This window comes from Cricetulus griseus, chromosome 6 (genome assembly GCF_003668045.3).
Source record: "Cricetulus griseus strain 17A/GY chromosome 6, alternate assembly CriGri-PICRH-1.0, whole genome shotgun sequence".
Taxonomy (NCBI): domain Eukaryota; kingdom Metazoa; phylum Chordata; class Mammalia; order Rodentia; family Cricetidae; genus Cricetulus; species Cricetulus griseus.
The window spans coordinates 43,816,603-43,843,096 of record NC_048599.1 but is presented as its reverse complement, the minus strand read 5'-3'; the positions used below and the strand labels follow the sequence as shown (position 1 = coordinate 43,843,096).

Here is a 26,494-nt window from a genome sequence, read left to right as displayed (position 1 = left end):
ATGACAGGTTGTCTTGGGTTGTATAACAAAGCAAGCTGAACAAGTCATGAAGAGAATGCCAATAAGCATCATCATCCATGTTTTCTACTTCAGTTCCTACCTCCAAGTTCCTATCTTGAGTTCTTGCTTTGAATTCCCTCAGTGATGGATGGTACCTGGTAAACTAAACAAACTGTTTCCTCCCCAAGTTGTTTTAGTCATGGTGTTTATTGTAGCCATAGAAAGCAAAGTAGAACAGAAATTGGTTAGCAGCAAACAAACCTTCTGAGGCTTGGCTCAATTTAAGAGTAGTCAACTGATCTAAGAATCATATAATGAATATGATCATGAATTTCAGACATTAATCCCAGGCACAGATTCTGACAGTTAATATGTAGCATCTTGGGTGAGTGGCTGCTTTGGTATGGGGAAAACACAGATTATTGCAGCTATGTAGCAAATAGAACTGAAAATGAAGATTTGTGCATTTCTGAGTCAGATTATGCCTTGAGTGCTGAATTCAGTCTGGTCCTGGAATGTTGGAGGTGATTATGGAGCAAAGTGGGCATGAAGCTGAGGCAATGATTACTGTACCCATGTGTGGGGTCAGAAAGAAGAATGAATAAACTAGAATTGCTAGTATCTGAACATGAACAAAGCCCAGAGGCCTAAGACAAGAGACTCAGCATCTAAATGTGATAAATTGCTGTCTTTTAACATTTGATTTTTAAGATTCTTGCAGTGAATTGTAACTAAGATTTTTTATTAGAGTCTTGTCCCTTGCTCTGAACAAGAAGAGGAGGTGACCTGAAAATGAAAAACCACACCTGCAGGTTAATACCAATTGGTATGGAAGTTAAAGAATGTGCTTTTTGCAGCTTACCAGGGTTTTTGTTTGGCTCATCTGGAGAAGAGCAGGTGATGGAACATGTCTGCAAATGTTTCTGTGAACTGTCATGCATGTAATCTCACAGAAGCCTAAACCAATTTTGAATTATTACTGCATTTTAAGAACAAATTTTATTTCCAAATGTCTTCTTTTTGATATTCAAATTTTAAGTAATTTTGAAATTTTTGACTCCTTCTGAAGTTCTGTGCACCAGTGTAATTCTTTTAAAAGATAATTTTTAAAACCTGTATGTTATGAATATGTGGAAAGTGACTGGAGAAGTGGCTCAGTAGTTGAGAGCACTGATGCTCTTCCAGTTTGATTTCCAGCACCTCCATGCCTGCTCACAACTGTTGGCAACACCAGCCATAAAAGATCCAACATGGTTTTCTGACCTCTGTGAACAACAGACATGCAAGTGGTTCACAGACATACATGAAGACAAAACACCTGTACACATAAAGCAAATACATTTAAAAAAATTTGTAAAAAAAAAAAGAATACATAAAGAATATTAGAAGAAAACATGATGGTGATTGCATCAAACTACAAAGGCTAGACCTACCACATGAGCCACCAGTTCCACTCCTGGGTATCTACTGAAAATAATTGAAAGTAAAGTGTCAAAGAGATGTCCATGCTCTTTATCCACAGCAGCATTATTTACAGTCACCAAAACAAGTAACTTAAAGGTTCATTGAAGGATGAATAGATAATAAAACACAATGCAGCTATAATATGGGGATTTTAAAAAAGGAAGGCTGTTGGACAATAAATAAAAATCAAGGACATTTGGGTAAGTGAAGTAAGCCAAAAGAACAGCAAATATATCTCCACTAGAGCCCTGCAACCCTACCATAGCACGTCCTGATTATTGCAACATAGCTGAAGCACAAGAGAAATACCTTAAAATAGCCTTTATGATTATGATAAAGGTACTTAAAGAGGAAACAAATAATTCATCAGAGAAATCTATGAAAACACAAACAGTTGAAGGAAATGAATAAAATCTTTCAAGACCTTAAAGTAGAAATAGAGTCAGTCAATAAGGAAAACCCAAACTGAGAGAGGTGGAAATGAGAAATTTAGGAAACTAGAACAGGAACTTCAGAGGCCAGCCTCACCAACAGAATATAAGAAATGGAAGTGAGAATCTCAGGCATTGGAGACATTAGAGAAGAAATAGTTGCCTTAGTCAAAGAAAATGTTAAATTAAAAAAAAACATTCTGAAACATCCAAGGAAATGTGTTGTACAATGAAAATACTAAATCTAGAAAAAACAAGACAAAAAGCACAAAAATATTTTTAATAAACTCACAGAAGAAAATTTCTCCAACTTAAAAGAATCATACAAAGCTTCAAACAGACTGGACTAGAAAAGAAAGTCCTCTTGGCACATAATAATCAAAACACTAAACATACTAAACATACAAATCATTAAAAGATGCAAGGGAGAAAGACCAATTAACATAAAAAGGCAGACTTACTAGAATAACACCATATCTTTCAGTGGAGACCTTGAAATCCATAGGCCTGGACAGATATTCTACAGACTCTTAAGAGACCACAGATGTCATACCAGACTGCTATACCTAGCAAAGCTTTCAATCACCATCGATGATATCTGTATACAAACCTAACCCTACAGAATGCACTAGAAGGAAAACTCCAACTGAAAGAGGTTAACTACACACAGTAATCCAAGAGAAGCAATTCAAAAGAGGGGACACACACACACACACACACACACACACACACACACACACACACACACACAATCATCAGAACACCAAAATGTACAAACAAAATCAAAAGCAAAAACAGGACTCAAGAAACTGCTCAGTGATATGTCTCAACATGAATAGTCTCAATTCCCCAGTAAAAAGACACAGACTAACAGAATAGATGAGAAACCAGGATATATCTTTCTTCTGCTTTCCAGAAATACACCTTAACATCAAGGATAGACATCACTCCAGGGTAAAGGGATGGAAAAATATATTCCAAGCAAATGGCCCTAAGAAACAAGCTGTTGTATGTTACGATAAATCTTTCTGCCAAAAGCTGCCTGAGCCTCACTGCCATGTGTGAGCTTAATGCAGCCGCCCGCCTGAGTTAGGCCCAAATGAATACACACAAACTTGTATTAGGTTCAATGCTGCTTGGCCAATAATGACTAGGATTCTCATCTGTTAGCTCAGTCTTAATTATCATAAACCTATATATTTTATAAGACTTATCTTATTGGACACCTTATTGGCGTCCCTCCTTGCCGGTGGATCACATAGTGCCACTGGAGCAGGAGCAGAGGGGAAAAGAGGACCCTTCCTGTTTCTCCTTCGCTTAAATATGAGTCTCCTTACTATGTCACTTCCTGCCTGGATCACCATGTCTCTACTACATTTCCCAGAATCCTCTTTGACTCCTAGTCCTGTCTAACTTCCTGTCTCATTGGCCAAACAATACTTTATTTAACAATCAATAAGATAAACATACACAGTACATTCCCCATCAGTTGTAACCATTTTAAAATCTTTCAAAGTAGACTTCAAACCAAAACTAATCAGAAGAAATAGGGAAGGACACCACATACTGTTCAAAGGAAAAGTCAACTAAGAGAACATTACAATTCTTAATATCTATGGAACAAACACAAAGGCATCCAACTTCATAACAGAAACATTGCTATAGCTTAAATCACATAATGACCGTTGAACACTGATAGTGGGAGGTTTCAATAACCCACTCTTGCCAATAGACAGGTCATTCAGACAAAAACTAAACAGAGAAATGATGGAGATAACTGATGTTAAAAACAAAATGAACCTAACATATTTATAGGACCTTTCCCTCTAACACAAAAGAATATCCCTTCTTCCCAGGAGCTCATGGAACTTTCTCCAGAATTGACCATATACTTGGACACAAAGCAATTCTCAACAGGTACAAGGAATTTGAAGTAATACCCTGCGTGTTATCTGACCACCATGGATTAGAGCTAGATATCAATAACAATAGAAACAATAGAATGCTTACAAACTCGGAAAATGAGTGTCTTATTACTCAGTGGAAAATGGGTCAAGCAGAAATGAAGAAAACATTAAAGACTTCCTAGAATTTAATGAAAATAAATATACAACATACCTAAACTTATGGGGCATAATGAAAGTGACTCTAAGAGAAAAGTTCATAGTACTAAGTGCCTACATAGAAAATGGAAGCAATCTCATACTAGTAACTGAACACCACACCTGAAAGCTCTAGAACAAAAAGAATAAATCATGATGAATCCAAATGGAGTAGATGGCAAGAAATAATCAAACTCAGGTTTGAAATAAAAAAAATAAAAACAATTCAGAATGATGATCCCCATGGAAGGCCTCACTCTCCCCGGGGGAGTGGATTGGGAGTGGGTTGAGGGGGATGGGTGAGGGGTATGGGGGGATAGGAGGGAGAAGGAACTGGGATTGATATGTAAAATAAGATTGATTCTAAGTTAAATTAAAAAACAACATGGAGAATCAATAAAACAAAGTACTGTTGGTTTTTTTGTTTTTGTTTGTTTGTTTTGTTTTGCTTTGTTTTTTGAGAAAAATCAGTAAGGGTTACAAAAAAAATCTTATCCAAATTAACTAAAAGGCAGGAAGAATATCCAAATCAACAAAATTAGATATGAAATGGGTGACATAACAGCAGACAGTATGAAAATCCAGATTATCGTAAGGACATATTTTAAAGATCTATACTCTACCAAATTGGAAAATATAAAAGAAAGTAGATAATTTTCTTGATACATACCATTTACTAATATTAAGTCAAGATCATATAAGCAATTAAAACAAACTTATAACCCCTAGTGAAATAGAAGCAGTAATTTAAAAATTTTCAGCATCAATAACAATAACTTAAAAAAAAAAAAACAAGGGAAGATGCTTTTAACACTGAATTCTATTAGACTTTCAAAGAAGAGTTATGCCAATACTCCTCAACTTATTCCACAAAATGCAAACAGAAGGAACATTGCTCAATATGTTTTAGGAGGCCACAGTTATTTTGATACCCAATCCCAATAAAGGCCTAACAAAAAAGTGAATTGCATATCAGTTTCCCTTAGGAACATTGATGCAAAAATTCACAGGAAAATTCTTGTAAACTTAATCCAAGAACACATAAAAAGATATCCACCATGAATCAAGTAGGCTTCATCCCAGAAAATCAGAAAAATCAGTTACCCTCCAATATACAAATAGCAAATAAAGTGAGGTAGAAATCAAGAAAAAACTCCTTTTTTGATAGCCTCAAATAATACAAAAAATCCTGGGAGTAATTCTAACTAAGCAAGTGAAAGACTTCTATGATAAGAACTTTAAGACATCGAAGAAACTATCAGAAGATGGAAAATGGATTGGTAGGATTAATATAGTTAAAAATGGCCATCCTATCAAAAGCAATCTACAGATTCAGTGCATTATCCATCAAATTTCTAACACAGCTCAACATAGATATTCAAAGAATAATTATCAGCTTCATATGGAAACATACACACAAATCCAGATAGCTAAAACAATCCTAAATTAGAACAAACTGCCAGAAGTATCACCACCCCAAATTTCAAGTTGTACTACAAAGCTATAGAAAATAAAAAATAAAAAAGCATGGTATTGGCACAAAAACAGACACATCAAATAATAGAATAGAATTGAAGCCCCTGAAATATGTCCACACACCTATGGACAGCTGTTTTTTGGTAAAGAAGGAAGAAATACACACTGGAAATAAGATTGCATATTCAACAAATGTACTGGTAAACTGGAAGGTTGTACGTAGAAGAATACAAATAGAACCATGCTTCTCACCTTGCACAAAGCTCAACTCCAAATGGATCAGACTTTAACATAAAGTAGATATACTGAACCTAGCAGATGAGAAAGTAGGGAATATCCTTGAATTCATTGGCACAGGAGACAACTTCCTGAACAGAACACTGTTAGCACAGTCACTAAGGTCAACAATTAATAAAGGGGACCTCATGAAACTGAAAGCATCTGTATGGCAAAGGACACTGTTGTTCAAACAAACCAGCTGTCTACAGAATGGGAAAAGATTTGTTATACCACTAATGGAGGACTGATATCCAAAATATATAAAGAACTAAAAATCACTCTCCCTGGGGAGCAGAAAGGGGATGGGATATGGGGGTTAGTGGGGGGCAGGGGAGGACCGGAGGGAGAGGGAACTGGGATTGACATGTAAAACAAGCTTGTTTCTAATTTAAATAAAAAATAGAGAGAAAAAATTAAATAACTAAAAAAGCTAGATAACAGCTGAATTAAAAAAAGAAATGAGGTACAGATTTAGGCAGAGAATTCTCAAATGAGGAAACTCAAATGGCCGAGGGACACTTAAAGAAATGTTTGACATCCTTATTTATTAGGGGAATGCAAATCAAAACTATTTTGAGATTTCATCTTACAACCATCAGAATTGGTTAGATTGAACAGTTCATGCTGGTGAAGACGAGGAGTAAGGGTGACACTCATCTATTGCTGGTGGGACTGCAAAGTTGTACAGCCTCTATGGAAATCAGTGGGGCACTTCCTCAGGGAGACAGGAATCGGTCTTCCTCAAGATCCAGCTAGGCATATATATATATATATCACTCTTGGGCATATATATATATATATATATATATATATATATATATATATATATATATATACCAAATGACCCTTCATTCTATCACAGAGGCACTTGACCAACCATGTTCATTACTGTTCTATTCATAATATCAAGAAATTGGAAACAATCTAGATGTCCCTCAGCAAATGAATAGATAAAGAAAATACTCCATCTATACAGTGGAGTATTAGTCAGCTGCTAAAAAATGAAACCACAAAATTCCAAGGTAAATGGATTGAACTAGAAAAAACTCCATGCTGAGTTGGGTATCCCAGAACCAGAAAGAGAAATATGTTACTTGCTTATATATGTATATAAGCTTTTAAATCAATGATAACAAACCTATAATCCACAGGACCAATGAGGGTCTAGAATAAGGGCCAAGAGGGGACAGATAGATCTCATTAGGAAAAGGAAATAAATTAGAAAATTATGCATGGGGGGAGCTGGACTGGGATAACCAAATGGGGAGGGGAACAGAAGATTGGGACAAGGGAGAGACACCTAAAATTAAGGGCCATCTGAGGGGTAGTATAGAAACTTAATACAGTAGAGGCTTCTTAAAATACATACATATATGAAGACAATTTAATTAAAGTTGCCAAATAATGGGGAGACAGAGCCCTAGCTGGACGTCTCTTGTCACCAAATGAAGCATCCTGTACCAAGATTGAATGGCATTTAACTGAGTTTTTGTCCAAAGGGGTCTCATGCTAATCCTCAAACAACTCAGGCTATTGCCAAGACAGCTCTCCACAAACTAATGGCAAGGCACATTGCTGAAAACAACACATACACAATTCATTGAATACAGACAAGTTAAGTTGATGCCTACATAGAGCCTTCATCCCATATTCTAGCATGTTTGGTACATAAAGGTATTCTGTATACTACCAAAAGATAAACATAAATACCAACTCATCTATAAAACCTTGGATTGACATGACATTTGTGCCTTGCCTGTAAGATATACTGGTGCAAAGTTGGCACAAAGCTTGTTATAGTAACCTACCCATATCTGATTTGACAGAAGGTCCACTCCAGAAGATGACAACGATTGTGTGACAAAGAAGGCCCATAGACCTAGGGTAAAACCAAATACTATTGTTCTTAAAAAAGTAAAATGTAACAATAAAATGACTCCTGATGGAATTCTGTTATACTCATAAATTAGTGCCATGCTTAGCCATCATCAGAGCAGTTTCCTCCTGCAGCAGATGGGAACAAACACAGAGACCCAAAACCAGACAATAAGCAGGGAGTGAGAGACTTTGAAACACTAAGCCCTAGATAGGATGTCTCCATCAAATCTCTCCCCTCAGGGCTCAGTGAACCACAAAGAAGAGTAGGCAGAAACAGCCAGAAAGGGTAGAAGATACCAAGAAAATGAGATCCTCTAAATCAACATCAACATATGCACTCAGAAAGACTGAGGCAGCTTGCACAGGCCCTTCAGGGTTCTATGCCATGTCTTCTGTTACATGGTATATATTACAGCTTCCAGTTGAGTGTTGGTATTTGAATAGATGTATAGATTTTTTTTTAAAAAAATCTATTTCCAGTTGGTATTTGAACAAGTGGATCTGTTTCTTGTGCCTTCACTTTGGCTCTGTTTGTTTGTTTTATCCAATTCCAATGTGTTATTTTTATTTATCTTATATATTTTATATCTTATTATATTTCATTGTATTTTATTATTATCCCTGAGAAGCCTACTTTTTCTAATGAGAGACAGAAAGGGAGGGGATCCAGATGGGATGGGGGGACTAGGAGTAGAAAGGTGTGTAAATTATAATCAGGATATATCATATAAGGAAAAAGTCTATTTTCAATAAAAGGAAAACAATGGTGGTTAGTGAGACACAATCTCTTGATGTTTTGGTTGTGAGCTCTGCTTTTAGATGGCCTAACCATCTCTCTAGCACTTGGAGACAACATCACACCAAAATCCCTGATTCTCTGGCTTTTACAATCTTTCTGCCCCCTCTTCTGCAATTTTCCCTGCTTTACATGTTGGAATGTTTTCTTGATGTATTCATTGGGATAGGGCTCAATAACTCTGTGTGTTGATTTGCTGTGGTTTTCTTTTTTTTCCTCCATTTTTAAATTTAAATTAGAAACGAGATTGTTTTATATGTCAATTCCAGTTCCCTCTCCCCCCCCCCCCGCCTCCCCCCACTAAGTCCCTATCCCATCCCCTTTTCGCTCCCCAGGGAGGGTGAGGCCTTGCATGGGGATCTTCAGAGTCTGTCATATCCTTTGGAGCAGGGCCTAGGCCCTCCCCTGTGTGTCTAGGATGAGAGAGTATCCTTCTATGTGAAATGGGTTCTCAAAGTCCATTCCTATGCTAGGGATAAGTACCGATCTACTACCAGAGGCCCCATAGATTTCTAAGGCCTCCTCACTGACACCAGTGTTCAGGGGGCCTGCATCAGTCATATGCTGGATTCCCAGGTATCAGTCTGGGGTCCATGAGACCCTCTTTGTTCAGGTCAGCTGTTTCTGTGGATTTCACCAGTCTGGTCTTGACCCTTTTGCTCATCACTCTTCCCTCTCTGCAACTGGATTCCAGGAGTTCACTTCAGTGTTTAGCTGTGGGTGTCTGCTTCTGCTTCCATCAGCTAATGGATGAAGGCTCTAGGATGGCATATAAGGTAGTCATCAATCCTGTTATCGGGGAAGGGCATTTAAGGTAGCCCCTCCACTATTGCTTAGATTCTTAGTTGGGGTCATCCTTGTAGATTTACAGACATTTCCCTAGTGCCAGATTTCTCTTTAAACCTATAATGGTTCCCTCTATTATGGTATCTCTTATATTGCTCTCCTGTATTCTTCCCCCTTCTCAACCTTCCTGCTTGCTCATGTCCCCTCCCCATCCTCTTCTCCCCTTCTCATTCTCCTAGCTCTCTCTCCCCTCTCTCAATGCTCCCAATTTGCTCAGAAGATCTTGTCCCTATTCCCCTTCTCCGGTGGACCATGTATGTCTCTCTCAGGGTCCTCCTACTTTGCTAGCTTCTCTAGAGGTGTGGATTGTAGGCTGGTAATCCTTTGCTCTATGTCTGAAATCCATATATGAGTGAGTACATACCATGTTTGTCTTTTTGTGACTGGGTTACCTCACTCAGGATGGTTTCTTCTAGTTCCACCCATTTGTCCCTGAAGCCGAGTGAAGACTGCACTTATCTGTGGGTGTAAGGACAAATGTTTAGAGTGTTAGGGATTTTGCTGGTTTAGTAAATTAGTGCTTATAGATTTTCCTCCAACAACTGTGTTTCCACAAGACCATCTAAATGTGAGCTGAGCAAGGATGACAACAAAAGCCCATGAAGCCTCAACTCTACACAAAGAACAACAGGCAACTGAGGAAAGCTGGGAGTGGGAGAGGTGGTCCTCCTGCATCAATTGATTGTCTAGGGCAAAACAGTCAGCCCAGAAAACATATATACAAGTAACTTTACTTGGACTCAGTAAGCTATATAAGTAGTATATATGTATATGAAATAACATATATGCATGTAGTAACAATTGATAAAAACATAGGCATGAAATTTGAAAAAGTGTGGTGGAATATATGGGAGGACTTGGAAGAAAGAATTGAAAAGGAGAAATATTGTAATTATAGTACAATCTTAAAAACAAACATAAAACAATAACAACAAAGTGGCAGTTAAGTCCTTTCAACCCTACACAAAGAACTATAGACAACTAAGGAATACTGAGAATGGGAAAGATTGTCCTTCTCAAGGAAGAGCATAACAGTACCATGCCAAATGATCAGCCCCGAAAATATGCATTTGAGTAACATTATGCAGACTAAGCAGTTTATGTTTAGGAATATACATACATACATACAAATACATGCATGTGACAATGAAAAAAGAGGCCATAAATTTTAAAGAGATCAGAGAGAGGTATGTGGGGAGAAAGGGAAGGGAGAAATGATGTAATTATGATCTCAAAAAATGCATTTTTTTGCAAAGGCCTGATTATTTCAGTTCACCCGTAAACATGCTCACAGGGAAGGGGAAAATCTCATGAGGTTCCACTCTAGATGAAGAACTATGGGCAACGAATGACTGCAGAGAGAGAGAGGGGGAATTAGTAGTCTTCCTCCGGGCATGAGCCCCCTAATTGATTATTCAATACCAAGTGGTCAGCCCTGAAACCATATACACACAAGTAATACTAAATGGACTCAGCAGCTTTATATGTATGTATGTATGTATGTATGTAGGTATGTATGTACATATTTATTATATATTATTTATGTATATAACAAATAAAGGAAAAAGAGGCCACGAATTTAAATTGAGAAAGATTAGAATGAGGGTATAGGGAGGAAAGGGAAGGGGAAATGATATAGTTTTCCCTAAGTTTTAAAAATCTATAAAGTCCATATTTGTGTATGTGCACCTGTGTGTGCAAGAAGTAAATTTTGTTTAACACTTCTGGGAGAACAGAGTGCATCTCAACAGTGTTTGCTGTTAAAGCGGAATGCATGCAACCTAGCTTCTTAAAATTGTGCCCTAAATTCAGAGCTCTATTTGCTTATGATATTTTAGATTAGTATATGGAATTTAAATCTGCAACAATTTTCTATGCACCTTTCCAAGTATGTGAAAGATTGCCTTATTTACTGTTACCTTGGAAACAGCAATGCCCAAATGCTCTGCTTAGTCTCTTTGGTACAATTAAAAATCATTTTATGGAGCAAATGTAATTTAAAATATTGTCCTCAAGCATGGATTTTAATTAACCTTAATTATATGAAATACATAATGATGGTTAGTGTTAACATTATTTGGAAATCTTAATATAGTTTGCTAACACAAAGTATGCCAACGTCTTTAAAATTTTGTCTTAATAAATGCACGCATCACTATCTTCTTTATCCAGTTAGGTGGAGATGTTTTGATTATTGCTTAACTCTGTCAGTTCTGTGATGAGTGTGCGTGTTATTGTGTATTTGCAAGTGTTTACATGTGCCATGATATTTGTGTGGAGGTCAGAGGACAGCATTGGGTGTCAGTCCTCACTTTCTGCCAATTTGGAACAATATCTATTTGTTGTTCATTGCTGTTTACATCAGCTTGGTTGGCCTAGGGGCTTTTGGGGGATTTTCTTGTATCTACCTCCCATATTGCCTCACGAGCACTGGTATAACAGTCAGCTATTACCATACTTGCCTTATGTAGGTCCTAGGAATTTGAACTCAGGTCCTCATGTTTGTACAACAATCACTTTTACCCATGAGTCATCACATCAATCTTCTGATTAATAATTTTATGAAGTTAAAAATTACATTGTCTACTTTGCTTGAAACTTTTCTTAATAATTAATAACCTTGGAAAATCACTTATGCATGATTGCTCCGTCAGTAACTTCCCACAGGGACATGAATTGATATACATGCTTTCTTTTTTCATTTTCTAGGACTCCACTATTGTTTCTCCAATTATTTTGAGGACGGATCCTCAGGGATTTTTCTTTTACTGGACAGATCAAAATAAGGTAAGAGATAAGATGCCTTCCTTACATTATCCTGTTGGTTACTTATAAAGTATTTGTTTTCCTTATATATAAGTCTACCCATTTAACAGATGACCTTTTTCAGTATACTTATTGATTCTACTTCCAGAAACTCAGGCTAAAGGCCTTAGGATCTTGTGTGAAATGTTGGATTTACTAGATCCTAGAATAACTGTTGTTTTCTGTTTAAGACAAGACCTGGATTGATTTGGTAAACATGATCCTAGGCTTTTATTGACTTGAATAATGTAGAATGAAGAAAGCTGTTGAGAAAATTCCTGTTGACCTTAATGACCAAAGGTTCAACAATCAGTCCTTTTTTTTCTCTCTTCCCTCTGTGCTATATTGAATAGTTTTTCCAGTAGTAGCCTGATTTGGTCTTGATAATGTGTTCATGTTTGTGATGGCTAATTGTGGTTGTCAACTTGACACATCTCAGGAGAGGGAAGCTCAGTTGAGGAATTGCCTCCTTCATTGTCCTGTGGACATGTCTGTTGGGTGTTCATTACTTACAATTGATGTAGTAGAGTCAGGCCCACTATAGGAAATACCATCTCTAGACAGGTGGGCATACCCATGTAAGAATGGTAAGCTAACAGGAGCCTAGAATCAAGCCAGTAAACAATCTTCCTCTGTGAACTCTGCTTCAGTTCCTGATTCCAGGTTCCTTCCTTGAGTTGCTACCCTGGTTTTCCTTGGTTATATACTCTAATCCATAAGTCAAAGAAACTGTCTCCCCAAGTTGTTTTTGACCATTATGTTTATCACAGCAACAGGGAACAAACTAGAACAGTGTTAAAATTAAAGCTAAGATTGCTTTAAACTTTTTATTGAGTTTTCAAGAATCTTCCCACATTAGCTTTCTGCCCATAATACTAAGAATTCAGTAGTTCAATTTTGATAAATCCAGTTGACAATTTCATACTGAATTATTAAAAACTGCCTTCAGACAATAGATTTGCTTGAGGTTTAATGGGCAGTTAGACAAGAATATTCATGGGAAGTGGCTATTATTTCAAGAGTTACTGTTACCTAAGAGGCCCAGTAGACAGATTATTGTGTCCTCTAAGTTTTGACATCTGAAGAGGTATTTTGTTGTTTTTGAGAATACATTTAGTGAATACATTTAGAATCCAATATTAGAATATCTAGTAGCTCCTCAATTACTGTATGGTGGGGTTCAAATATTAGCTTGTGAAACACCATGTTATATCCCAGGTATCCAAAGTTCTTGGATAGTTGGTCTTAGACTGTGCCTTGGGAAGCCTTTTACACTTGTGAGCACAGGTTGTAACTGACCTGGGCATCTTTATCATGAGAATGTGGATTTTCTCAGGGCCAGCCCTGAACTGGGCAGCTCCTAATATACATATTTTTTTATTTTTTTGAGACAGGGTTTCTCTGTGTAGCTTTGTAAACCAGGCTGGCCTCAAACATGAACTCACAAAGATTCGCCTGCCTGCATCTGCCTTGGGAGTGCTGGGATTAAAGGCGTATGCCACCATTGTACAGCTATATCCCAATATCTTAAGAAGCAAATTCTACTCTAATGGTCCCAGAGTTACATCTTACTACTATCTCTGTGTTCTGAACGCTTCTATGACCATAGATGTGGGAGAAAATAATAGAACTTAGGTTAGTGTCAAATATTATCTGTGGGTAAGATTTCATTCTTAATGCTCATATTTGTTACTGGGTGTGTTAATCATATTGGCTTAGACATTCCGTTTGGTTTCCTGCTGTTATGTATAAAACAATGGCTTAAAAGACTTTTTTTTCACTCCTAAAGACTATTTTTAGGACAGTCATGGCTATATTTGTGAAAGATTTATTTATAATGCCTAGAGCATTTCTAAAGGTTGGGTGCTTGTACAAGGGACCAGACTGTCAGTTTGATTTTTTCAACTTGTAAATCAAATTTCCATAAAAGCAACAGAAGATATTTTGGGGTTTTTAAATAATTCATGGCAACTCAGTTAAGCTCCACTAAAAGACCAATCATAAACATTTCTTTGCTTGAGGAAGAGAAGAGGGGTAGGGTGAAAGGCTGTTTGATGCATCTCTGTTGTTCTAGGAGTACAGTATTTTGACCCAGGAATATTTTTCATGTAGGAAATATCTTTAAGTGTTTTATACCAGCTTTTCCCTCTTGGTCACAATGTTGTTTATAACCAATGGGAACAAATAATGAAGGAAGGGGGAAGGATTTCTTCTGTCTCTTTATTGCTTTTCCTCTTACGGATATTAATCTTAGTTAAGACATGGTAAATTTTACTTCTTACTTCTGAGATCTTTAAGTCATTCCTCAGTCATTTATCAGTTTAGAAGTTTATTTTTTGGTCAGTGATCCTAGATCTTAGACTCTAAAAGATGAGAGGATTTAAGAAAATAATAATAAAAAAAACTTACCACATTTTCAAGTTTGTCATTTTCTTTCTGGCTTTAAGCCCAGTCTTGGAACCAGATCAAGTGATGTATCCACGTTTTGGTCTTAGAGGAGTGTAAACAATGCATTAGAGTCTATGCAGGCTGGACGAACTGTGCACACAAACAGAGGGCAGCATGCCAGGCTTTTAGTTGAGGTTGTGTATAAGATCCTTTGAAGGATCCAGGCTGAGTGGTGCAATCACGATGCTTCTTAGAGGACTGCTTGTTTAAAGTATCTTTTTTCCCCTCTTTTGGCAGTTAGTGTTATAGATATCACAGATAAAAACAATATAATACTTTTAAGGTTACCTCTTGAGTTTACACATTTGTTTTCTTCCTGTGATTGGGAAGCCTACATTGGTATTTAATATAAGATGCTCATCTTTCTGAGTCATCCTCCAACATGCTCTGCCTTTGCTCCATGAAGCTTGTGTGGAAGCAACTTGATGAGCAATCACAGGAAGCCTCCTGAGCTCACAGGCAAGAACAGTGGCTTAAGAACATCTCTAGAGCCTTGTTATAAGACCTCACCTTGTATATCTCTGGAAGGAAGCCCCCACATTCATGATGTCTAGTATATGCCCATTTCTTATTATGACTGCACAGCATCTTGTGACAGAGCCATTGTTTTCAAGCAGCTGGCTTCCTCCTGTAGACAGTGCCATGCTGCCTTACCCAACTGCTTCTTTGACTTGTCATCATAGAAATGATAGGTGACAAAGAAGACAGACAGCACAAATGATAGGTTTCAGAATTAAAAAACAGAGCTAGCAGTCATTTTTAGAGAACTGAAATGTGTTTAGAGAAACATTGACAGGATATTTGGGTTAGTGCAAGCAGATGAATGTGAATATGACTTTTCGAGATAAATGTTCATACGTTGCTCCATTGCTGGACTTACTTTGACAGTTTTTCCTCTTACTGTTGGTTTTGTAGTTTATTGAATATAATTAGCAAAAATGAGTCGCTGAATATGATTATTTTATTTTAAGCACAGTGGTTTTTCTGGTGTAAGTGTAGAGTATGTAAGAAGGATGCATTTATTTATAAGTCATGGGTGGGAAGAAGTTCCTGCCCACCCCAAGTACCAGAGAGGTTGCCTGAACTAGACTTTGTCACCTAGAGGCTAGCCATCATAACAGGGAATGCTAGCCACAAAGTCCATATCACTATGAGAATCTGAGAAAAGGGTCAACATAGAAGCACCCACATACTCCTATCTAGACTCTGACACAGGAGAACGTTGTCTTGCAATTTGATTCCCTGATTCTGTGCCAAGTTTGATGTAAAAATAAAACCAGTTTAGTTCAGATCTGAGAAGCTCAAGAAAGTTCAGTAAACCTTCCATCTTACCCTAAAAGAGGAGCTTTGGGGAAAGGGAGGCAATTACATAAGATTTAAAAAGGAATGAGAGGAAAAAAATCCTACTGTATTTTGATACAGATTTTTTTAATGCAGATAATAAATAATTTCCTCTTAGTAAGAGAGTAAAGCACTATAAATATCTTCAAAATTATCTGATAATCCCAACACTAGTGTTTTATTTTTTTCCCCTGAGTCAGGAATGAGTATCATCTTTCTGGTTAATTCTGGTTTTCTTTCATGAATTTGAGCATGTGTAACTGTGGAAATAGTGTATTTTGTTTTGTTCAAATCCATTTTATCCTGTTATATTATTTTTGCTGTTTCAAAACTTGCTTTTGACTTCACAGAATGTCTTAGAGATGTTCATGTATGAATCTACTTCCTTATTTTCAGTTGCCCTATTGTGTTCTAATGTTGGAGTGCAAACACATTTAATGGTAAGAAAGTTCCCATTGATGGATATTGGTGTTCATTTCTAATGTGCGCAACAGAAAACCTCCTATAACACAGAGTAGTGGCCAGCTTGATGCACTTATTTGTGAGTATGTGAGTTATGGGTTTCCCAAGGGAAAAACTTAAAAGTATCATTGCTGCTTTGAAGTTATACATATTTTAAATTTTAGTCTTTAGCATTGTTTACACCTACATAATCTTATGTGGGAGAAACTATTTTCTCATTCCCCAAATCAAAACCGTTAGGAAACATCAACTTTTGCCTGACTGATGCAACTGTTGTATCTATGTTTTAATCTGCCCTAACTGGAATTTCCAAGCATATTTTCAGTCTTTTCTGGCCATTTCTGTTCTGGGTTATTTGCTACATCTTCTGCTTTTGTGTTGATACTTCTTGTGTTCTAGCTGTTGTGAATTTTGCAAATACAATCTTCTGCCTGTGGTTTGTCTTGAATTCCCCAGCATCTAATTCATGCATAACAAAAGATGGCTTGAAGTCTTAAAGTTTGATGGAGCCCCATTTCAACCTTTCTTTGTTTCCCTTTTTTCTGACTCATCATCCTTACTGCTATCCTTACTATTAATTGAGATTTGGAATCCACATCTAATGGATACTGATGAATGGCATGAGATGCAGTTCTTAATTTGATTTCTTCAAATAGGTCATCCTATGGGTTGTTGGCTCTCTACACTTTCTGGTTGTACCCAGCTAGGGTAGCAACCCACTTCATCATCTGCTTTGGAGCCTTTCTTCCTGCCTTTGAGCGTGAAAGGTACATGGGACTGCAATGGTAGCAGGACTTATGCCCGGTTGTCACACCTACTTGAATAGCTTGGGGGTGTCAGTGCCTATGAACTTCTTGGTTGTCATTCCCTAATTCATTCTTTGTTACCTTGTGCCTTTTGCACTTTCTGGTTGAACAAGCACCACCCCTTCTGTTTACCCATGATCTAGACTGTGGCATACATCTATGCCCACATATTCAGTTATCTCTGGGAAGCAGCATAGGAGGGATTGCCTCTGCTACCTGCTCCATCTGCCGCTCTTTCCTCCTCTAGGATGTGCAACAGTCTGTGGGCCCCTAGTAGAGAATGCTGATGACTGATGTTTCTATAAATGCCAGCTGTAGATACTCTTCTCTTGTAATTTGAGATTTCTATACAGGGTTCAAATGAAAAGTTTAAAAGTTAAATATTTACATAAGCTGTGGTGATATTTTTAAAACAGGAGTCCAGAGCTAAGAAATATTTTAGATGATGAATCATAAACCTCACAAAAAGAATCATGTGATTTCCTATGAAAATCCATTCTGGTGTCCGTAAAGAATGGTGGGCACATGCTTCAGGAAGAACCACTTCGCCATGGGCTTCCTCTTTCGGCGACACTTGTTGAGTACATTCCAGCGACATCACTTCTGACCTTTCATGTGGTATTCCAGAACTGACACCATACTTGAACATAAAGATCTGATTATAAATTAAGGGATGAAGTTTGCTCATTTATCTGTTGACTTTTCCCAGAGGCTGAAACAATTAATGAAATCATCTTAGCAAGCAGCACAATTGCTGCATTGCAGCTTTGTGACCACTGCCACTGTTCCCTGGCCTAAATCAGAGCACCAGCTGCTGCAGACTAAGTGATAGCACCTGTGGTCAGTGCCTTCCTCTGTCTTCTCTGGCTTTCCATCGTCACTGTCAGTGAAGATATATAGAGGCCATGCCAAGTGCACTACCTGGTCCTTGCCCCTCCATAGGACCAGCTGTGTTCCAATGTCCAGCTGCATCTGTATGTATCCTTTTGCTTTTTTGCTGGCTATTAGAAGTCACTTTGCATCCTCTGTAGTTTCTCAGGATCTGGTGACTAACACCCATCTTAACCAGTGAGATCTGATGGATAGCTATCACACCTGTACCTCCTCTTGGGCAGGAAACCTCAGAGGTGCATGCAGAGTGTTAATTCCTAAAGCACTCCTGTAGAAAAAAGCCCACCAACTTCATTGTTAACTGGTTTGAAAATACCCTATAAGGCTTTCTTCTCTTTCTGTCTCACTCCCGCTCTATCCTATAATGACTTCTAAAGTAAACTGTTTCACTCTACTTCTTGTCTGGGGATGTCTTGTTAAGGGTATACAATACTGAAGGGTATACAATACTGATCAGGTTAGTGTAGATGCCTCCTGATTGAGAGTGGTAAAGGTATCCCTTAGTTAAGAGCTGGTTTTCCTAAACAGAAGCAATTAAAATTGCCATGGTGGATGCGCCTTTGGGTTGTGATTCATAATGTTTCGGGAACCGAGCCATGGAAGGCAAAAGAAGGGATTTATTGCCAGGAGGGTGCTTTCTCTGAGGCTATTTGCGAATAAATACTCCACCATAGGTGAAAGTTTTTTTAGACCATAGGGGATCTGAAGCATCTTATGGAATAAGCTTTAAGATGATTTGGAGGTCTTCAATAAGAGAAAATACTACTGATATCCTTCAGGAGACACAGTTGCTTGTGTCTTTTTCTTAAAATAATCATTTTCGGATTATCACTTCATCCACACTGACTTGATTCTTAGAAGTTAGGATTCTGAGCATAAGCAAACAGCTATAAGTCAGATTGCTAGGAACAGGCAATCTTCATACTCATCAGTTCAATTTTTCATTAAGGTCCATTGCTATCAAAACCATCTTCTCACCCCGAGGACCTCCCCTTGATTTCCACTGCCAGAAACACTGGCTAGCACAGGGAAGCCAGGTGTTACTCTGGCTTAGTGTTTGTAGATACAACTTAAGCTTACATATTATTAGATTGGAATCTTTTACAAATCCTTGGAGGGTGGTGATTCATGAGAATTTCGGATGAGGCACAGTTTCTTGAAGTGTATTTTAAGATCACTGTAGTTATTTTGCATGACAGTTTCTTTACAGTCATTTTCAAGTATAATAGGATTGTGATGTCACCATCGCTGTGTGTCCTTATGGGAACAACAATGACAACACACAGGCAAATGATATGTGGAATATAGAAATATGGTGGCATTCTGGCTTTGATTCTAAATTTAATATTCTTGATACAACTTAATTACAAAGTTATGCTTGGTTTTATGAGTTGCTTATATTAACTCTTCTCAGTCTTGGAAATTAAATGGGATATTTTCCATACTATGAAGCTATTATGGGGGCTTCAATTCTTTTTGATAGAAACATGTTTTGAGGTATTGAATTGAAAAAATATGTGGAGGAAATAAATTTGTATGTTGTTTACAATTTTATTTCCTTTTATGAGGACAATTACTGGCATTTGTAGGAAACAAAACTACAGATTCATGGTACTGACATAAAACTGTGTGAGTTTGTTTGAGCTGCAGATGTATTAGACAGTCAATTGTTCTTGGTTTTTTTGTGGTTCATTTTCTTGCCAAGGCAAGATTGTTTGACCCTCCTCATGGGGTCTCAATCAAGCGCTTTCTATAGTTAATCAACAGGATGAACTTCTCTTTGGATTTTGTAATACTAAATTTAGATCTGCGTTTTGAAAGCATTTGTCACTGCAGAACAAGACTAAAACAAGTAATATATCTATTTTGTTGCATTTACATGTTTCATTATTGTTTATCTAAATAACTTAAAAAGAAGAATGCAACATTTGAACAAACAGTTCATTGAGAAGCCATTATTCACATACAAATTCAAGTAAAGGGAAGTTCTTGCTCTTAGTATGTTTGTTTGCTCATATGTTTTCAGTAGTGTATTGTTACCATTAGCACCAATAACAGCCAACATACCTGTGATATTTTCCACATGCAATATAATAGAGAAAATGAGAGAAGGGGATATATATGTATATATGTACATATAATGTTGATTTATTGTTTATGTTGTTATATTTTAATAGATATGTATATAGTTTTATAGTATATATTTTGGCATATACAATGTGTACGTGGTTCTCCAGTAAACTCTTAAGTTATGTATATGTACATGCATATACTATGTACTTTAATATTCATATACTATTATTCAATATATTATTACATATTGTAATGATTGTATCTTACACATATACTAGAATAGTATTTTATACAGTACTATTACACAATATATTGTATTATAACATATATAAAATATATGTTTGTATATTCTTTTATACAAACATTACAAACTATGGTAACACGAAAAATAAAAGACCCAGAGACTGATAATTGGGGTTTAAGCTTTAAGCTGAGGATCAGAAAAGTGACGTGGGCCACTAGCTCTTAGCATTACCTCAGGCTGAATGGGCTGATCCTGCTCCACCAAACCTCAGACTGTAACCTCTCCTCAGGGTGGCTGGAGAATCCACAGACTGAGTGTCTTCCTTTCCTAAATGTGGCTGGAGAATGAATGCCTGATACTGACTACTGAAGACCCTTCTCCTATCTTTTATACCCCTCTAGTTCTGGGACTAAAGTTATGTGATCCCAGATGCTGAGATCATCTTTGTGTGAGCTGTTTATCTTTAGGACTGGATCAATCTTGTGTAGATCTGGATGGTCTTGAACTCACAGAGATCTGACTGCTTCTTAATTCTGAATCCTAGGATTAAAGGTGTGTACCACCACCTCCTAGCTTCTGGTGCTGGGATTAAAGGTGTGTACCTGGCTTCTATGGCTTGTGGCTGACTTTGCTTTCTGAATCCTTAGGCAAGCTTTAATAAATCATAAATAATATATCACCAGAATCTACGTAACTGTTATAATAACATATACACTGTCTAATCATTTCCATAAGCTTGTGAAGGTCAGTGCTATAATTATCCTCATTTATAAACAAGTCAATTTAAGTACACACAGAGGTAATGTACTGACCTTTGGTTACGTGGTTGACCAGTGTCAGAAATAGAATCATGGCAGGGCAGTCTGCCCATATGGCCTAGCTTTTCACACTTTATGTTTTAAAGAAACTGATTAATGTGCTAGGTTGTTTATCTGCAGGACTTCCCTCCTCAGATTTGTTTGAATAAAGAACCTTAATAGGCATGGCACATTTGCCAAGAAGAGACAGAGTATGAAGAAAGAGTCTCAACTTGGACTGCATGTTAAAAATCATTGGAGAGCTACAAAGAACACGGCTCTTTGCCCACCCCCTGAGGGTTCTGATTTACTGGGTTGGTATGTGGTGTTCATTTAAGTTTAAAGAAAGCTCCTCCTTTGTTTGTATCACACAGCACAGGTGAGCATCACCGATGAATGCAGCAAATTCAGAGGTTGGGCAGACACTGCTTTTGCAGTTTTTTCCTGGCAAGAGTCTGAATTATTTGAATAAAATTGGATGGTATTCTTATATTGTATTTAGTAAGGCAGGAAATTACTAGTATTTTTAGAATGTTTCTTAATATCCAAGATTGGATCAGAATAGGATTTTGGGGTTATCTTTATGATTAATTGAAATTCATTAGCTTCCCACTGCCCCAAATGCTCAGGTGTTATCCATGTGTCCTGTGTTACCAAATGTCCTCATCCAAGCCTGCTTATGCTCCTCTGTGTTTATTTGCTAGATTCTCCATTACATAAAGGGACATAATTAAATTAGCTTCCTTTTGAATATGAGAATGTGATATTAAGAATGGCCTTCAAGAGCTCAGGCAGTAACAGTGACAGAGTATGTGTTAGCATGTACAAGGCCCTGTTCAGTATTTAGCACACATAATCCAAACCAAAACAAATGCAGCAAACCAAAACAGCTAAAAGAAAAGACAACCTAAACCCTGTATAATTATTTAATTTTATAACTAAATTTTTATCTGCAAATACAAAGGCATTCTACCTTATCAAGTTGCAACAATGTATTATTTCTTGTCAGTTGATTAGAACTTTCCCTTTATTTCCAAATATGCCCAACCAGGAAACCATGGGAAGTCAGATAATATTCACAGGTGGTAGGAAGCCTGCCTTTTAGTCACCTTTAGACAGAACAAACTGGCAAAGCAGAAATCACATTTCTCTCATTATGGAGCTTTGTTTTCGCTCTGCTTCTGCAAGGAATGGTGACAGGATGAGGATGATTTTGCATGAGATTCCTGTCCAGCACTGTGCAGAACTCTGCTTCAAGACTGTGGTCTGGAAATGGCATTGCACCATGACAGGCAGTGCACCTGTGTGAAGTGAAGGCTTCAATGAAAAGTTTTATGAGGCAGAACTAGTTGCTATACTAAGAAGCTAATGATTGTGCTGCTATACATAATGGATTCTATTTTTAGGTGAACATTTGTTCCTCTTGCATGGCTTCATTATGCAAGAGGACAGCAGCTTCAGCACTATGTTTTGAATATTGAGATATTAGAATACCAGAGTAAATGCAACCTTAAATATATTACAACTTTCTCATAGGCTTGAGCCCTACTTGGTTCACAACCACAGAGAGAAATGAAACACAAAAACAAGCTTTGATATCGGCGGAATTCTTCCAGCTGTCAACCTCAAGCTATACTCAGGGTGACCCTTTGAAATATGGCCACGCAGTGAGGAAGTGAGGTATGCAAGCAAAGGCAGTTAATGAAAGGCAAGTGATTAAATACAGAAGCACGGTAGGTGAGAGATTCCATTCCTCTGGGGACCTCTGGAGACAGCACAGAGGAGAGGGGTCTTTGGCAATTACCCACCAAATCCCGGAGTGAGTGACCAGATCTTCCAGGGTTGTTATTCCATTTCTTTTGCCAGTGTATCTCCTTGATCCAGGGCCATAAGTCAAGCAAATTGCAGGCTTGGAGAAAGCTCTCCGACATATTTGCAGTTGAGAGCTGTCAGTTGGTGTGTATTGTGTATACACACTGGCACACTTACCAGTGGCTGCTATTGAAGCTTTAACTTTCAGTTACTTTGATTTTGTATATCTGTATTATATATGCTACAAACTGCGAGTTGAAGCCATTCATAAACAATTTGTGCTTAGTCTGTACAGTGCTTTTAACAAGGACACACAAATTTTTCACATTTCAAACTCTGGGCAGTTTATATGTAATTCTAAATTTCTCCAACAAATATCACAAAGTAATACTGCCTAGCAGGCTCCTACAGCCACATTTGGCCAGAACAGGACAGCAGATGCCTGCCCATAGCCAGGGCATGTAATATTCAATCTGTCAGTCCCCAGCAGGCCAGCCTACTTAATTTACAAGAACCTGTATGCTTATCAGATCATTAGGCATAAACATCAAGCCATTCTGGTAGCATCCTATCTGGAATCTTCAATAAGTTAGTGACTATGAAGCTTCATAGGGAATGGTGTTAATTTTGTCTCAGTGAGCCATGAGAATATGTGGCATAAAGATTGAGTTTTGCAGTGGAAAACATGGCTGAAGGTCAGCCTATTTCAGTCCCGCCCCTACATGTTTTCAACAAAACAGTTGTTTCTCTAAGCCTGCCCCCTGTCTCTGAAATATGGATCTGAACTGTATGTGCCCTGGAGTCCTGCTCCACTTTAAAAGGCTTTTACTCCAAAGTGACTTTCACGTGGCATTGTGCTAGATAAGATTTATACATATGACTCTTTGGCAAAGGATTTCAAGCTGAATTGGTCCATCAATCTAAAGGAAATAAGAGTGGTAGACTCAGAACACCGGGTAGAATGACTTCCTTTTGTGCAACATGAGGATTAACTTTACCTCCTGATCATCATAGTGAGCACTGACTGGGTTGTGCTGTCTGTTTCACTATTCTGTAGGCACATAATGGCTTTTAAATTAAGGTTTAAAATTAATTTAAATTAAAATTCATTTCCTTCCTCATAGTACCCATAGCTGAGTGCTTTGTAGCAACCTATGGGCTAGTGTCATTTCTATTGCTGAATGGAATGTGGATTTGGAACACCTTTTCTGAGCCAGTACACAGTTTCCTTGCAGTGATATGTGTTTAAAATCTTACAGAGAATAAATCTTTCCTTTTTCTTTTGCTATATCACAGGACATAGGTGCTGATAGTGGGGCCAGACCTTGTTATTTAGTTCCCATGGAAGAGTATATTGAGTATATTGAGACAGCTCACACTCTGCCTTTGGGAATCAAATGAGGAAGCCAATCCTGTAGAAAACATTGTCTCAGTAAGTTCTGTGTTACTATAAGAAGATACTTAAGGCTCAGTTATGAAAGCTAGTGGGTCCAAAGAGCATGGCTATGTGCCTGGGGTGGCCTTGCTTTAAACCCCAGCTTGTATGATAATTAACTCAATTTATGCAAGCTAATTGCAGCCGTTCTTTCTTTGGAAGGCTGTTTCTAACTCTTGTAGTTTGGAGTGGAATCTCTTTTTGGTGCTACAGAACACCTCATGGTTTTCTTCACCTTTGCACTTTTGGTTTTGTGCTAGTTTTGTCTAATTTCCTTTTGCTTGTCCATTAGATGGTGAAGCCCTTGAATTCAAGGATATTACCCAATTACCGTTAGATGTTTCTAGTAAACTGCTAGTATGTAATAATTGTTCAATTCCTTTATAGCAGATGAAGGTTGTACAGTAGCTTGTCTAGGGTTAAAGGTTACTGAGTAGTAAAAGGCCCATCTGTCAGTGTCCAAAGTCAAGGCTTGTTCTTTCTGTTGATTATAGGTCAGCTGCCAGCAGCCTCCCTCAGCATTTTATATGACCTCCAACCTTCTGTAAAAGACAGAAAATGTGAGCATGTAGTAGGACACCTCCACCCACTTCCAGAAGCCCCCAGGCCCATCTTCATCGCCTTCTCCTCTTTCCCATCTCATTTCCCAGGTGATCTCTACTCCTTTGGTCCAGAAATCTGGCTTCTTCATGAATTTACACTAATGCTTATTTCCTGTCTTTATTGAGTTACCAATATTTACCCCATCACTGGATCTGTACACCTATATTAACCATAGCATGCCTCTTCTATAATAAAAGAAAACTTTTCTTACTCTGACCCCTTACAGTTGTACGTTTTCTGTCTTTTCATTATCATCAAACTTCTGTTGATAGAAATATTTATCTAGAAACTTGATTCTCTGAGTTCATCTGCTTCTTAATTGATGTTCTCTTGGGCTTTGTCCACATCCTTCCTCCAATTACCATCCTTAGTGTTTTGGGTGCTTACACTGCTGAATATTTAGCTAGTTTGCCTCCCTTCCTGTAATGTTTCCCTACCTCCCTAGCTGCTCATCTCAGTCAACTTTGCTGGAGTGGAATAGCACCCCTTCTCTGGTCACATTTCAGGGATTCCACAGCTCCAATTCATTCACTACCAGGACACGCAGCTCTTCACTTGATTTCCTCATCCTGTACCCTGCACCTGAGATACATGAGGGCAAGAATTTCCTATTCACGCTGTACTCTCCCTTGCTTCATGCCTGCCCTGCTCCTGCTGCATTTTCAACACCCCTTTCCTAGGTTGAAGTCTTCCCTCTTTTAAACACATACTTCTCCAACTTCCTCAGGTCAGTGGCCCCTTACGTCTTGTCTTTAAGCCACACTAACTGTGCTTTGTTCCGTTTACCAGGATGGAGGACATTATTTTTCACTTGACATCATTTCAATAATTTCCCTTTTCTTGGGCATTATATTGTCTCCCATTTAAATGACCTCCATCTTGTTTGGCCATGCATTTCAGTTACAGTAAAATAATTTTCCAAAGTTGAGCCGGTGTTCTGTTTGTGTATTGACTGCTGTTGATTCCAGTCATGAGGGATTTTGTGCCATAGTGCCTTGTGACTAAAAGTGGATTGGAGAGGTTATTGTACAGTTGGCTAAGTTGCCATACATACTATTAGCACACCACTGCCACAGATGTGTGACTGTCCCCTTCACTACCATTTCTGTGGCTCAGGGCTATGCTTGGTAGCCAGACACTGTTATTTGGAAGAAATGCAGTGTTTTTATTCCACCAAGAAATTGAGTCAAAAATGGTAATATTTTAGACAAAAGTCCCCCCCACACCCCCACACCCCCCGCAAATCCTTCCTTTTGGAATTTGACAAGGTTTTAGAGTTGATTATTCTCAATTCCTCCATTTTTCTCTGCTCAAATTGAGGACCAAGGGGACTGAGCAGATAACTTGGCCAGTGAAATACAAGCTTGAAGGACTGTGTTTATAATCCCAGTTTTGGGGAGGCAGAGACAGGGGGGTTCCCTTGACCAGTCTAGCCTAATTGGTGAATCCTAGGTCAGCAAGAGACCTTGTTTTCAAAAACATGATTATTAAGTTTCTGAGGAATG

The 26,494-nt window shown here is 37.9% G+C and overlaps 1 protein-coding gene across 5 annotated transcripts in view; it reads left to right on the top strand.

Moving 5' to 3' along the window:
• Positions 1-26,494, top strand: part of Plcb1 (phospholipase C beta 1) — a 678,981-nt gene that overhangs the window by 13,735 nt on the left and 638,752 nt on the right. For all 5 annotated transcript variants that reach the window (XM_035446906.1, XM_027421690.2, XM_035446905.1 and 2 more), the window contains exon 2: positions 11,982-12,059. In XM_035446906.1, coding sequence (XP_035302797.1) covers positions 11,982-12,059 — 78 coding nt within the window. The remainder of the gene's footprint in view (positions 1-11,981; positions 12,060-26,494) is intronic.